Here is a 16,018-nt window from a genome sequence, read left to right as displayed (position 1 = left end):
TGAAAAAGGAAGAACATTGTGAAACACTGGGAATAGCACTTGATTCAGGATGCCGTGGATTCAGTTTCAGCGTGGTATAATCCTTTAGCGCGCATCGTCACGTTATCTGATAATTTCCAGTCCCAAATACACGGAGTTTGAACCGCACTTGGTAATAAAAGAACATAATCAAATCCTGTGCGTGTGCAGAGCTGTCGATCGATCGAGGCCTGCACGGCAGACGTGCCGAGGGTACATGGAATATCTTCACTCGTCGTCTTCTATGTGGCTGGTCTCCAGGACATAATCCCTCATGAGCTTTATGTTGGCCTCATCAACCATCTGCCCATGCGCAATGGAAGGCAAGAAATAAACAACAATGAATGGTCTCTTCTTGATGGTGATGATAATACTTCGGCATGGAAAACAACCAACCTTGAACGATAGCTTCTTCAGGTTGTCCCACTCGAAATCATTCTTCATATAAGCCGATCGAACCTGCGGTCGCAGATGCATGAGCAAACCCTGGGCCAGACCAAAGTTCAGAAGATTGCCATTTCTAAATTTTTCTAGGTTCTTACCTCCAAAATCCTCATAGCTGTCACCATGGTGAAACAAAGGTAATGAGGTGTCAGTAAATTTGTCCAAGACTAATGTTCATCATGAGAAATGGTAAGCCGACAATCAAATGAAAACTAAAAGAGCACCAACACTTCACCAGTGTGTTAAACACGCATTGTAGAGATATATATAGGGATAGATGTTTAAGTAGTTTCGGTTGACATATCCTCTGAAACCGAACTCTCCTTCCTTTATCTCTTCTTCTCCAAGTTTGTAATTCCAACAACTTCATGTATGCGCTGTTATTCAGGGAGATGCGCCCCTGCCATATAAACACGCAACGCGTCCCTCTAACGAGGCAAGACATGGCCGTATGCATCTTTCTGATGCAGAGGCCGAGGAATCCCCCTTTTTCAAAAAAAAAACGAGGCGAGACGCTTCCCGCATATCGCACATGGTAATCAGAGCCCTTCCTCTCTCCATCTAGCTATCCCGATTCCATCTAGTGCCATAGCCATGTCTTCATCCGGCGCCTCCCAACCTAGCCTCAACGGCCAGGTCACCGAGAAGCTCAACCGCACGAATTACGTGCTCTGGCGCACGCAGGTCACACCCCACCTGCGGGGCACCGGTGTCTTCGGCTACGTCGACGGCACCTCGCCGGAACCGGCCAGACTCCACGTCACCAAGGACAAAGACGGCAAGGAGACTTCTGAGCCCAACCCTCTCCACCCACTTTGGGTCAGGGAGGACCAACAGGTGCTCGGCTATTTGCTGAGTACGCTGTCCAGGGAGGTCCTGGTCGCGGTCACCGCGATCACCACGACGCGTGAACTTTGGTTGGCTCTGGCGGGCATGTTCTCGTCCCAATCCCTCATCCGCGTCAACAACATCCGAACTGCGCTCATCAACGCGCAGAAGGGCAACCAGTCCGTTGCCTCCTACTTCGCCTCCCTTCGCGGCCTCGCTGATGAGCTCACCGCCGCCGGAAAACCCATCCAGGACGACGAGTTGATCTCGTACATCCTCCATGGGCTGGACGCCGACTACCAGCCGCTCGTCTCCGCCCTCGACGCCCGCGTCACGCCTGTCACCCTCGATGAGCTCTATGCCATGCTGAGCAACTTCGATCAGCGCATGGCCCAATTTCATGGCTCCTTCGGCGGCTTCAAGTCCTCGGCCAACGCCGCATCTCACGGTCGTGGTCGCGGTCGTGGCTCTCCCCGCACCAAAGGGCGGCCTGGAGGCACAATCAACGATGGTGGCTCCTCCAACTCCCGCGGCGGCCGCTCCCCCAACTCCAAACCTCGTCGTGGCGGCAGCTCCACCAGGTCTCGTCCGGATGCCCCTCGCTGTCAGATCTGTGGCAAGCTTGGGCACACGGCCAAAGACTGCTGGTACCGCTACGATGAAGATGACTACGACTCCCAAGACGAGGACAAAGTTGCTGCAGCTGCGGACGGCTCCTACGGCGTCGACACCAATTGGTACGTTGACAGTGGGGCCACTGAACACATCACCAGCGAGCTCAAGAAGGTGACCACGCGGGAGAAATGTTGGAAATATGCCCTAGAGGCAATAATAAATTAGTTATTATTATATTTCCTTGTTCATGATAATCGTTTATTATCCATGCTAGAATTGTATTGATAGGAAACTCAGATACATGTGTGGATACATAGACAACACCATGTCCCTAGTAAGCCTCTAGTTGACTAGCTCGTTGATCAATAGATGGTTACGGTTTCCTGACCATGGACATTGGATGTCATTGATAACGGGATCACATCATTAGGAGAATGATGTGATGGACAAAGACCCAATCCTAAGCCTAGCACAAGATCATGTAGTTCGTATGCTAAAGCTTTTCTAATGTCAAGTATCATTTCCTTAGACCATGAGATTGTGCAACTCCCGGATACCGTAGGAGTGCTTTGGGTGTGCCAAACGTCACAACATAACTGGGTGGCTATAAAGGTACACTACAGGTATCTCCAAAAGTGTCTGTTGGGTTGGCACGAATCGAGACTGGGATTTGTCACTCCGTGTAAACGGAGAGGTATCTCTGGGCCCACTCGGTAGAACATCATTATAATGTGCACAATGTGATCAAGGAGTTGATCACGGGATGATGTGTTACGAAACGAGTAAAGAGACTTGCCGGTAACGAGATTGAACAAGGTATCGGGATACCGACGATCGAATCTCGGGCAAGTATCGTACCGCTAGACAAAGGGAATTGTATACGGGATTGATTAAGTCCTTGACATCGTGGTTCATCCGATGAGATCATCGTGGAACATGTGGGAGCCAACATGGGTATCCAGATCCCGCTGTTGGTTATTGACCGGAGAATCATCTCGGTCATGTTTGCATGTCTCCCGAACCCGTAGGGTCTACACACTTAAGGTTCGGTGACGCTAGGGTTATAGAGATATTAGTATGCGGTAACCCGAAAGTTGTTTGGAGTCCCGGATGAGATCCCGGACGTCACGAGGAGTTCCGGAATAGTCCGGAGGTAAAGATTTATATATGGAAAGTCTTGTTTTGGTCGCCGGAAAAGTTTCGCGCATTATCGGTATTGTACCGGGAGTGCTGAAAGGGGTCAGGGGGTCCACCAAGGGGGTCCACCTGCCCCGGGGGGCCACATGGGCTGTAGGGGTGTGCGCCTTGGCCTATATGGGCCAAGGGCACCAGCCCCAAGAGGCCCATGCGCCAAGAGATAAGGGAAAGAAAGAGTCCTAAAGGGGGAAGGCACCTCCTAGGTGCCTTGGGGAGGATGGACTCCTCCCTGGCCGCACCCTTCCTTGAAGGAAGGGCCAAGGCTGCGCCCCCCCTCTCCCTTGGCCCTATATATAGTGGGGGGAAGGGAGGGCAGCAACACCTAAGCCCTGGCGCCTCCCTCTCCCTCCCATGACACATCTCCCTCCTCCCGCAGCGCTTGGCGAAGTCCTGTTGGAATCCCGCTACTTCCACCACCATGCCGTCGTGCTGCTGGATCTCCATCAACCTCTCCTCCCCCCTTGCTGGATCAAGAAGGAGGAGACGTTGCTTCTTCGTACGTGTGTTGAACGCGGAGGTGCCGTCCGTTCGGCGCTAGGATCATCGGTGATTTGGATCACGACGAGTACGACTCCATCAACCCCGTTCTCTTGAACGCTTCCGTGCGCGATCTACAAGGGTATGTAGATCCACTCCTCCCTCGTTGCTAGATGACTCCATAGATAGATCTTGGTGACACGTAGGAAAATTTTGAATTTATGCTACGTTCCCCAACAGTGGCATCATGAGCTAGGTCTATGCGTAGTTACTATGCACGAGTAGAACACAAAGTAGTTGTGGGCGTTGATTTTGTTCAATATGCTTACCGTTACTAGTCCAATCTTGATTCGGCGGCATTGTGGGATGAAGCGGCCCGGACCAACCTTACACGTACGCTTACGTGAGACCGGTTCCACCGACTGACATGCACTAGTTGCATAAGGTGGCTGGCGGGTGTATGTCTCTCCCACTTTAGTCGGATCGGATTCGATGAAAAGGGTCCTTATGAAGGGTAAATAGCAATTGGCATATCACGTTGTGGTCTTTGCGTAGGTAAGAAACGTTCTTGCTAGAAACCCATAGCAGCCACGTAAAACATGCAAACAACAATTAGAGGACGTCTAACTTGTTTTTGCAGGGTATGCTACGTGATGTGATATGGCCAAAGAATGTGATGAATGATATATGTGATGTATGAGATGATCATGTTCTTGTAATAGGAATCACGACTTGCATGTCGATGAGTATGACAACCAGCAGGAGCCATAGGAGTTGTCTTAATTTATTTATGACCTGCGTGTCAACATAAACGTCATGTAATTACTTTACTTTATTGCTAACCGTTAGCTGTAGTAGTAGAAGTAATAGTTGGCGAGACAACTTCATGAAGACACGATGATGGAGATCATGGTGTCATGCCAGTGACGATGATGATCATGGAGCCCCGAAGATGGAGATCAAAAGGAGCAAAGTGATGATGGCCATATCATGTCACTATTTGATTGCATGTGATGTTTATCATGTTTATGCATCTTATTTGCTTAGAACGACGGTAGTAAATAAGATGATCCCTCATTAAAATTTCAAGAAAGTGTTCCCCTAACTGTGCACCGTTGCGAAAGTTCATCGTTTCGAAGCACCACGTGATGATCGGGTGTGATAGATTCTTACGTTCGAATACAACGGGTGTTGACGAGCCTAGCATGTACATACATGGCCTCGGAACACATGCAAAACACTTAGGTTGACTTGACGAGCCTAGCATGTACAGACATGGCCTCGGAACACAAGAGACCAAAAGGTCGAGCATGAGTCGTATGGTAGATACGATCAACATGAAGATGTTCACCGATGATGACTAGTCCGTCTCACGTGATGATCGGACACGACCTAATTGACTCGGGTCATGTAATCACTTAGATGACTAGAGGGATGTCTATCTGAGTGGGAGTTCATAAAATGAACTTAATTATCCTGAACATAGTCAAAAGGTCTTCACAAATTATGTCGTAGCTCGCGCTTCAGTTCTACTGTTTAGATATGTTCCTAGAGAAAATTTAGTTGAAAGATGATAGTAGCAATTATGCGGACTAGGTCCGTAAACTGAGGATTGTCCTCATTTCTTCATAGAAGGCTTATGTCCTTAATGCACCGCTCAGTGTGCTGAACCTCGAATGTCGTCTGTTGATGTTGCGAACATCTGACATACACATTTTGATAACTACATGATAGTTCAGTGCGTAATGCTAAATGGTTTAGAATTGAGGCACCAAAGACGTTTTGAAACGTCGCGAAACATATGAGATGTTTCGAGGGCTGAAATTGGGATTTCAGGCTCGTGCCCACGTCAAGAGGTATAAGACCTCCGACGATTTTCTTAGCCTGCAAACTAAGGGAGAAAAGCTCAATTGTTGAACTTGTGCTCAGATTGTCTGAGTACAACAATCGCTTGAATCGAGTGGGAGCTGATCTTCTAGATGAAATAGTGATGGTTCTCCGAAGTCATTACCACCAAGCTGCTTGAGCTTCGTGATGAACTATAATATATCAGGGACATATATGATGATCCTTGAGATATTCGCGATGTTTGACACCACAAAAGTAGAGATCAAGAAGGAGCATCAATTGTTGATGGTTGGTGAAACCACTAGTTTCAAGAAGGGCAAGGGCAAAAAAAAGGGATGCTTCATGAAACGGCAAATCAGCTGCTGCTCTAGTGAAGAAACCCAAGGTTGAACCCAAACCCGAGACTAAGTGCTTCTATAATAAAGGGAACAGCCACTGGAGCAGAATTACCCTAGATACTTGGTAGATAAGAAGGCTGGCAAGGTCGATATAAGTATATTGGATGTATTATGTTAATGTGTACTTTACTAGTACTCCTAGTAGCACCAGGGTATTAGATACCGGTTCGGTTGCTAAGTGTTAGTAACTCGAAATAAAAGCTACGGAATAAACGGAGACTAGCTAAAGGTGAGATGACGATATGTGTTGGAAGTATTTCCAAGGTTGATCAAATATCGTACGCTCCCTCTACCATCGAGATTGGTATTTGCGTTGAGCATAGACATGATTGGATTATGTCTATCGCAATACGGTTATTCATTTAAAGAGAATAATGGTTACTCTGTTTATTTGAATAATACCTTCAATGGTCTTACACCTGAAATGAATGGTTTATTGAATCTCAATCGTAGTGATACACATGTTCATGCCAAAAGATAGTAATGATAGTACCACCTACTTGTGGCACTGCCACGTAAGTCATATCGGTATAAAACGCATGAAGAAGCTCCATGTTGATGGATCTTTGGGCTCACTTGTTTTGAAAGGTTTGAGACATGCGAACCATGTCTATTGGTGTAGATGCGTGAAGAAACTCCATGCAAATGGACCGTTTGGACTCACTTGATTTTGAATCACTTGAGACATGCAAATCATACCACATGGGCAAGATGACTGAAAGCCTCGTTTTCAGTAAAATGGAACTAGAAAGCAACTTGTTGGAAGTAATACATTTTGATGTGTGCAATCCAATGAGTGCTGAGGCATGTAGTGGATATCGTTATGTTCTTACTTCACAGATGATTTGAGTAGATGTTGAGTATATTTACTTGATGAATCACGAGTCTGAATTATTGAAAGGTTCAAGTAATTTCAGGGTGAAGTTGAAAGATCGTCGTGACAAGAGGATAAAATATCTATGATATGATCATAGAGATGAATATCTGAATTACGAGTTTGGCACAGAATTAAGACATTGTGGAAATTGTTTCACAACTAATACAGCCTGGAACACCATAGTGTGATGGTGTGTCCGAACATCATAACTGCACCCTATTGGATATGATGCATACCATGATGTCTCTTATCGAATTACCACGATAGTTTATGGGTTAGGCATTAAATACAACCACAATCACTTTAAATAGGGCACCACGTAATTCCGATGAGATGACACCATATGAACTATGGTTTAGAGAAACCTAAGCTGTCATTTCTTGGAAGTTTGGGGCTGCGACGCTTATGTGAAAAAGTTTCAGGCTGATAAGCTCGAACCCAAAGCGGATAAATGCATCTCCATAGGACACCCAAAACAGTTGGGTATACCTCCTGTCTCAGATCCGAAAGCAATAAGGGATTGTTTCTAGAATCAGGTCCTTTCTCGAGGAAAAGTTTCTCTCGAAAGAATTGAGTGGGAGGATGGTGGAGACTTGATGAGGTTATTGAACCGTCTCTTCAACTAGTGTGTGGCAGGGCACAGGAAGTTGTTCCTGTGGCACCTACACCAATTGAAGTGGAAGCTTATGATAGTGATCATGAAACTTCAGATCAAGTCACCACCAAACCTCGTGGGATGACAAGGATGCGTACTACTTCAGAGTGGTACGTAATCCTGTCTTGGAAGTCATGTTGCTAGACAACAATGAACCTACGAGCTATGGAGAAGCGATGGTGGGCCTGGATTCCAAAATGGCTCGAGGCCATATAATCCGAGAGAGGATCCATGTATGAAAACAAAGTGTAGACTTTGGAAGAGCTACTTGATGGTCGTAAGGCTATTAGGTACATATGGATTTTAAAAGGAAGACAGACAATGATGGTAAGTGTCACCATTGAGAAAGCTCGACTTGTCGTTAAGATGTTGCCCGACAAGTTCAAGGAGTTGACTACGATGAGACTTTCTCACACATAGCGATGCTAAAAGTCTGTTGGAATTATATTAGCAATTACTGCATTATTTGTGAAATCTTGCAGATAGGATGCCAAAAACCATTGTTTCCTCGACGGTTTTTGAGGAAAGGTTGTATGTGATACAACCGGAAGGTTTTTGTTAATCCTGAAAGATGCTAATAAGTATGCAAAGCTGCAGCAATCCTTCTAAGGACTGGAGTAAGCATCTCGGAGTTGGAATGTATGCTTTGATAAGATGATCAAAGTTTTGGGTGTATACAAAGTTTATGAGAAACTTGTATTTCCAAAGAAGTGAGTGTAAGCACTATAGAATTTTTGATAAATATATGTTGACATATTGTTGATTAGAAATGACGTAGAATTTCTGGAAAGCATATAGGGTTATTTGGAAAGTATTTTTCAATGGAAAGCCTGGATTAAGCTACTTGAACATTGAGCATCAAGATCTATAAGGATAGATCAAAACGCTTAATGGTACTTTCAAATGAGCACATACCTTGACATGATCTTGAAGGGGTTCAAGATGGATCAGTCAAAGAAGGAGCTCTTGCCTGAGTTGTAAGGTATGAAGTTAAGACTTAAAGCTCGACCACGGCAGAAGAAAGAGGAAGGACGAAGGTCGTCCCCTATGGTTTTGTCATAGGCTCTATACGGTATGCCATGCTGAGTACCGCACCTGATGTGTGCCTTGCCACATATCTGGCAAGAGGGTACAAAGGTAATCTAGGAGTAGATCACCAGATAGCGGTCTAAATTATCCTTAGAGGAATAAGGATATGTTTCTCGGTTATGGAGGTGATAAAGAGTTCGACGTAAAGAGTTACGTCGATGCAAGCTTAACACCTATCCGGATAGCTCTGAGTAGAGATACTGGATACGTATAATGGAGCAACAATTTAGAATAGCTCCAAGTAGAACAGTTATTTGAAATGGCTCCAAATATAGCGTAGCAGCTGCATCTACAAGATGACATAGAGATTTGCGAAGTACATACGGATCTGAAAGATTCAGACCCGTTGACTATAACATCTCTCACAAGCATAACATGTTCAAACCCAGAACTCATCGAGTGTTAATCACATGGTAATGTGAACTAGATTATTGACTCTAGCAAACTCTTTGGGTGTTAGTCACATGGGGATGTGACCTTGAGTGTTAATCACATATCGATGTGAACTGGATTATTGACTCTAGTGCAAGTGGGAGACTGTTGGAAATATGCCCTAGAGGCAATAATAAATTAGTTATTATTATATTTCCTTGTTCATGATAATCGTTTATTATCCATGCTAGAATTGTATTGATAGGAAACTCGGATACATGTGTGGATACATAGACAACACCATGTCCCTAGTAAGCCTCTAGTTGACTAGCTCGTTGATCAATAGATGGTTACGGTTTCCTGACCATGGACATTGGATGTCATTGATAACGGGATCACATCATTAGGAGAATGATGTGATGGACAAAGACCCAATCCTAAGCCTAGCACAAGATCATGTAGTTCGTATGCTAAAGCTTTTCTAATGTCAAGTATCATTTCCTTAGACCATGAGATTGTGCAACTCCCGGATACCGTAGGAGTGCTTTGGGTGTGCCAAACGTCACAACGTAACTGGGTGGCTATAAAGGTACACTACAGGTATCTCCGAAAGTGTCTGTTGGGTTGGCACGAATCGAGACTGGGATTTGTCACTCCGTGTAAACGGAGAGGTATCTCTGGGCCCACTCGGTAGGACATCATTATAATGTGCACAATGTGATCAAGGAGTTGATCACGGGATGATGTGTTACGAAACGAGTAAAGAGACTTGCCGGTAACGAGATTGAACAAGGTATCGGGATACCGACGATCGAATCTCGGGCAAGTATCGTACCGCTAGACAAAGGGAATTGTATACGGGATTGATTAAGTCCTTGACATCGTGGTTCATCCGATGAGATCATCGTGGAACATGTGGGAGCCAACATGGGTATCCAGATCCCGCTGTTGGTTATTGACCGGAGAATCATCTCGGTCATGTTTGCATGTCTCCCGAACCCGTAGGGTCTACACACTTAAGGTTCGGTGACGCTAGGGTTATAGAGATATTAGTATGCGGTAACCCGAAAGTTGTTCGGAGTCCCGGATGAGATCTCGGACGTCACGAGGAGTTCCGGAATGGTCCGGATGTAAAGATTTATATATGGAAAGTCTTGTTTTGGTCGTCGGAAAAGTTTCGCGCATTATCGGTATTGTACCGGGAGTGCTGAAAGGGGTCCGGGGGTCCACCAAGGGGATCCACCTGCCCCGGGGGGTCACATGGGCTGTAGGGGTGTGCGCCTTGGCCTATATGGGCCAAGGGCACCAGCCCCAAGAGGCCCATGCGCCAAGAGATAAGGAAAAGGAAGAGTCCTAAAGGGGGAAGGCACCTCCTAGGTGCCTTGGGGAGGATGGACTCCTCCCTGGCCGCACCCTTCCTTAGAGGAAGGGCCAAGGCTGCGCCCCCCCTCTCCCTTGGCCCTATATATAGTGGGGGGAAGGGAGGGCAGCAACACTTAAGCCCTGGCGCCTCCCTCTCCCTCCCATGACACATCTCCCTCCTCCCGCAGCGCTTGGCGAAGCCTTGTTGGAATCCCGCTACTTCCACCACCATGCCGTCGTACTGCTGGATCTCCATCAACCTCTCCTCCCCCCTTGCTGGATCAAGAAGGAGGAGACGTCGCTTCTCTGTACGTGTGTTGAACGCGGAGGTGTCGTCCGTTCGGCGCTAGGATCATCGGTGATTTGGATCACGACGAGTACGACTCCATCAACCCCGTTCTCTTGAACGCTTCCGCCCGCGATCTACAAGGGTATGTAGATCCACTCCTCCCTCGTTGCTAGATGACTCCATAGATAGATCTTGGTGACACATAGGAAAATTTTGAATTTATGCTACGTTCCCCAACAAGAAATACCGCGGCAAGGACCAGATCCACACTGCCAATGGTGCAGGTATGAGGATTCGTCACGTTGGTCATACAGTTATTAAAACTCCCCATCGCAACCTTCATCTAAATTTTTTTTGCATGTCCCTAGTGCTAGTATGAATCTTCTCTCCGTTCATAGAATTGCCATTGATAATCATGTCTTTCTCGAGTTTCATCCTTTTTTCTTTTTGATCAAGAATCAGGCAACGAAGAAAGTGCTTTATCAAGGTAGATGCGTTCGAGGGCTCTACCCATTGCTTCCGGAGTGTCGAAGATTCAATAAACGAGCCTACGGTGTTGCCAAGCTTTCGTCAACCCGATGGCACGATCGATTAGGCCATGCCTCTTTTTCTTTAGTTGAAAGATTGCTTAGAAAAAATAATCTCCCGTTTGTTGGTGAGCGCAATATTGAAACAGTTTGTGATTCATGTCAACGTGCTAAGAGTCATCAGTTACCCTATCCTCTATCAACTAGTGTGTCTACAAAACCATTGCAATTAATTTTTCTGATGTTTGGGGTCCTGCCCCTAGCTCTGTTGGTCGACACACTTACTATGTGAGCTTTATAGATGACTACAACAAATATTCCTGGATCTATCTTCTTAAGAAACGATCTGACGTCTTTCAAGTCTTTCAAAACTTTCAAGCTCTTGTTGAGCGTAAGTTTGACAGCAAGATTATTGCTGTTCAATCAGACTGGGGGGGAGAGTACAAAAAGTTGAACTCTTTCTTCCAAAATCTTGATATTTCTCACCATGTATCATGCCCTCACGCTCACCAACAAAACGGCTCTGCAGAACGTAAACACCGACACATTGTTGAGGTAGGACTAGCCCTCTTAGCCGGCGCCTCCATGCCCCTCAAGTTTTGGGATGAGGCTTTCCTCACGGCTGTCCACATCATCAACATGCTTCCAAGTCGTGTTATCAATAATGGGACTCCAGTAGAGAGGCCTCTTCATGTCAAACCTGACTACAAGTCACTTCGTGTGTTTGGCTGTGCGTGTTGGCCCAATCTTCGTCCCTACAATAATCATAAGCTCATGTTCCGCTCAAAACAATGTGCTTTTCTTGGCTATAGTCCACTTCATAAAGGTGTCAAGTGCCTTGACATCTCCACCGGCTGTGTCTATATCTCTAGAGATGTGGTCTTTGATGAAACCAAATTTCCTTTTGCTAATCTTCATCCTAATGCCGGCGCTAGACTCTGTCAAGAAATACTTCTTTTGCCACCTCATCTATCCGGCCTTGATCACGGGGGAGAAAATAATTGTGATGATCCAATGATGACTAACCCTCCTAACCATGCACATGAGCTTTGTGATGATGCAGGAGAAAACGGAAGTGAAAACAGAGAAGAAAATGATGCACAAATCAATCCCCAAGTGCCATATTTCATGTGTCACGAGGAGGGGAGCAAATCTGCCTCGGAGTGCGCTGGATCCGCCTCGGGATCGCTGCAGGAGCAGCAGCGCAGGCAATCTGCGCGGGCTGACGCGTCAGAACCGACAGCGGGTCCGCTCGCTCGTGCGACCGGCAGCGACTCCGCGCGTGCCACGCGCCCGTCCACAGCTGGAGGCGACCCCGCACCCGCTCCTCTCCACTCAGCGCTCGACACCTGGCAGCGCCCGGGTGGTCGAAGCGGCAGGCGTTTTCCGGACGAATTGCGCTGCTACAAGCGGCGCGTCGAGACGCGGCTGACGGGCGCTGAATCCGGTGCTGATTCACGCGGGCCTGCGCAATCATGTGCTCCTGACGAGCCGGTCGGGAGGCCGAGATCTTCTGCGGCGCCTACAACATCTGGGTCACGGGCGAAGCCATAGAGGATCCGGGGCGAGCACGAGGCGAATCTGCCTCGGAACTTGCAGCGCCCAGAACTCATGTTCCCGACTCAGGATCTTCTGTGGCCACAGATCTGGCTGCACCATCACAACGACAAACTCGGCTGCAACAAGGTGTGATCAAGCCTGTTGATTATAAACATATAACAAAATATGGCCTAGTTTGTTCCACAGGTGAACCAGGTGAGCCAAGTACGCTTGAGGAAGCACTCGGTGATGAAAAGTGGAAAAAGGCAATGAAGGAAGAATATTTGGCACTTGAGAAAAATAACACATGGCATCTAGTCCCTCCACAGCAAGGTAAGAATCTTATTGATTGCAAATGGGTCTTCAGAATAAAAAGGAAATCTGATGGAACCATTGATCGATACAAGGCAAGACTTGTTGCCAAGGGTTTTAAGCAACAGTATGGAATAGATTATGAGGACACCTTTAGTCCTGTTGTTAAAGCTGCAACCATACGTCTTGTTTTGTCCATTGCTGTGTCTAGGGGTTGGAGTCTCAGGCAGCTAGACGTACAGAACGCGTTTTTGCATCGTGTTCTGGAAGAGGAAGTATACATGAAACAACCTCCCGGGTTTGAAAATGAACAAGCACCCTCATTTGTATGCAAACTTGACAAAGCACTGTACGGGTTAAAGCAAGCACCAAGGGCATGGTATTCACGCCTTTGTCATAAAATGCAGACACTCGGTTTTGTTCCTTCCAAGTCTGATACTTCACTGTTCATTTACAATAAATTGAACACATCCATATTTGTTCTCATTTATGTTGATGACATTATTGTTACAAGTTCATCTGATGAAGCAATAACTGCATTATTGAAGGACTTGAGCACAGATTTTGCTCTTAAGGATCTTGGAAATCTTCATTATTTCCTAGGGATTAAAGTGAAGAAACATGATGATGGACTTCATCTCTCCCAGGAAAAATATGCCACTGATTTGGTAAAAAAGGCTGACTTACAAGGTTGTAAACCCTCACCCACTCCTTTGTCAAGTTCTGAAAAACTGTCTCTTACAGAAGGTACACCTCTAAGCAAAGAGGACAACACTAAATACAGGAGCCTAGTCGGTGCATTGCAGTACTTAACTTTGACAAGGCCTGATATTTCTTTTGCTGTCAACAAAGTATGTCAGTTTCTTCATGCACCCACCACTGTTCATTGGACTGCTGCTAAACGTATAGTTCGATATGTCAAAAATACTTTGAGAATTGGTCTTAATTTCAGCAAGTCACCATCTACCTTGGTTAGTGCCTTCTCTGATTCTGATTGGGCAGGCAGTCTGGATGATAGACGCTCCATTGGTGGCTTTGCAGTCTTTTTTGGTCCTAACCTAATATTATGGAGTGCAAGGAAACAGACAACTGTGTCTAGATCAAGTACAGAGGCAGAATACAAAGCATTGGCAAATGCAACAACAGAAATTATATGGGTTCAATCTATTCTTAAAGAACTTGGTGTGAAAAACACCAAGGCCCCATGTTTGTGGTGTGATAATCTTGGTGCTACCTATCTATCCGCTAATCATGTGTTTCATGCAAGGACAAAACACATAGAGATAGATTTCCACTTTGTCAGAGAAAGGGTTGCTAACAAGCAACTTGACATTCGGTTTGTGCACTCTAGAGATCAAGTTGCTGACGGGTTTACCAAGGCTTTGCCCACACAGAGGTTTTAAGACTTCAAGCATAATCTCAACTTGATAAAGTTGTGATTAAAGGAGGGTGTTAAACACGCATTGTAGAGATAGATATAGGGATAGATGTTTAAGTAGTTTCGGTTGACATATCCTCACATATCCTCTGTAACCGAACTCTCCTTCCTTTATCCCTTCTTCTCCAAGTTTGTAATCCCAACAACTTCATGTATGCGCTGTTATTCAGGGAGGTGCGCCCCTGCCATATAAACACGCAACGCGTCTCTCTAACGAGGCAAGACGCTTCCCGCATATCGCACACACTGCAGTGCATGAGTTAGTTCAGAACTGATGCTTGTCTTAGATTAAGTTCTGATCAACAAAACAGGCATCATAAACCTGCTACGACACTCAATTCTTCAGCGATAAGCATGTACTCGGATAGGCAAAGGTTACCCCGTATATCATCCTAAATCTGGAAAAGGGGTAAGAAAAGTTACCTAATGCCTTGTGTCTTGGCGACTCGCGGATCAGGTTTTTGCAGAAACTATCAGCGTCGTTCACGGAGTTGCGGCTGGTGAACTCCTTGAGCTCAACATAGGCTTCTCGGTTGTAACTCTGACGGTAAAATTGTTCACAGGAAGATAAAAAAGGACAGCTATTAGATGGCACCAAAACGTCCCTCAAACATAAAATAAATAAAGAATCAGGTACCCAACAGTATTATTAGGGTATGTCTATTTCTCTCAATGGGCTGCGAAAATCCTACTCTCAGTGGTGCTGTAATAATTTGTGCATCGAGTATAACAAATACGGTAGTGTTGTCTCGGTCCAAATCAAGTTGCAAACAAAAAAGTACTACTTACTACACTACTGAAGTATTGTGTTGCTTTTACTAAATCTAAGACTCTCAATGGAGATTATGCGAGGAACTAGAAGGTAGGTAACCTCAAGCTGTGCCAGCACAATCCTGACGGCCAGGTAATTGAAGAAGTTCAGCAGACTAATCGCCGCCTTTTTCTCTGGGGAGCCCTCTCCAAAGCCTGAAACATGTCACTGGCTCAGTCCACATCATTTCGCAAAAGCTATTTACAGTAGTATTGTTAGTGTTACAGTGAATGAATTAATTTGAGCATGCTTCGAACTCCTGACTGAGATTTGAAACCGATTTGCATATGTCGAACCATAAGATTTTCGTGGTTTTAGCACACGGAAGAACAGAAATTTGCTTGGTAATTGTTGAAGTTTGGCTCTTTCACAACTGCACTTGGCTACTCTGCTTTAGCTGCTACAGAAATATAATGGCCGAGCGGATCAATCCAATTGCTTTTCCCTCGGGGAACAGGGGGCTCAAGAATTAAAGATGAAGGCAAAGTAGTGCAGAATTACCGGGAACATACATCTTGTGGCACCGAGGCGGCGCCTCGAAGCTCACGAGCCGCCGCCGCCTCCTCCTCTCCGCCCCGCAGAACGCCTGTGCGGGTAGGTGTTGCCGGCGACGAGGGACCACTCCGGCAGGGTGGGGCAGGACGGCGCAGCGACAGGACACCATGGCGTCTGGAATGGTAACCAACGTGCGCCACGGGTTGCACCCAGCGGGAGATATTTGCATGCCAGGGTATTTTGGGTATTTGATGACGAGAAGTCAAGTCTCAGCATTTCGGACTCAGAATTTGTACTCTCTCCGTCTGAAAAAGCTTGTCATTCAAATGAAAATACTAGATACATTCATTTGAGAAACAAAGATGGAAGAAGTACCTGGCAAACTCTATGTGGCCTACCTGACCGGGCCTTCTCCCCTGCCTCCTCC

General features: G+C 46.1%; 1 protein-coding gene and 1 pseudogene across 2 annotated transcripts; one reads left to right on the top strand and one right to left on the bottom strand.

The window, feature by feature from the left end:
- On the bottom strand, positions 1-15,861 carry RBCX1 (Chaperonin-like RbcX protein). Of its 2 annotated transcripts, XM_048687618.2 has the most exons (6): positions 15,598-15,861; positions 15,157-15,251; positions 14,709-14,826; positions 561-577; positions 415-477; positions 1-321 (listed from the first exon to the last, which is right to left on the bottom strand). In XM_048687618.2, the coding sequence occupies exons 1-6, from the start codon at positions 15,818-15,820 to the stop codon at positions 247-249; spliced, it is 591 nt and encodes a 196-aa protein (XP_048543575.1). In that variant the 5' UTR covers positions 15,821-15,861; the 3' UTR covers positions 1-246. The 2 variants fall into 2 exon arrangements, with proteins under 2 accessions (XP_048543575.1, XP_048543576.1); XM_048687619.2 differs by lacking the exon at positions 561-577 and having other exon boundaries at positions 415-504.
- Positions 1,534-1,672, top strand: LOC125526140 (small nucleolar RNA Z247; annotated as a pseudogene).
- Positions 15,862-16,018: the final 157 nt, after the last annotated feature.

The sequence above is a fragment of the Triticum urartu genome, chromosome 7A (assembly GCF_056163025.1).
Source record: "Triticum urartu cultivar PI428250 chromosome 7A, HENAU_Tu73, whole genome shotgun sequence".
In the NCBI taxonomy this organism is placed as follows: domain Eukaryota; kingdom Viridiplantae; phylum Streptophyta; class Magnoliopsida; order Poales; family Poaceae; genus Triticum; species Triticum urartu.
This window is presented reverse-complemented; position numbering and strand designations above follow the sequence as displayed.

Bases quoted from the DNA above. Each gene is read 5' to 3' on its own strand.
- RBCX1 (XM_048687618.2), bottom strand. From the start codon at position 15,820: ATGCAAATATCTCCCGCTGGGTGCAACCCGTGGCGCACGTTGGTTACC. The intron at 15,252-15,597 runs GTAATTCTGCAC...GACATGTTTCAG, and splicing joins CCACAAGATGTATGTTCCCG to GCTTTGGAGAGGGCTCCCCA. The intron at 14,827-15,156 runs GTTACCTACCTT...TTTTACCGTCAG, and splicing joins TTGTGCTGGCACAGCTTGAG to AGTTACAACCGAGAAGCCTA.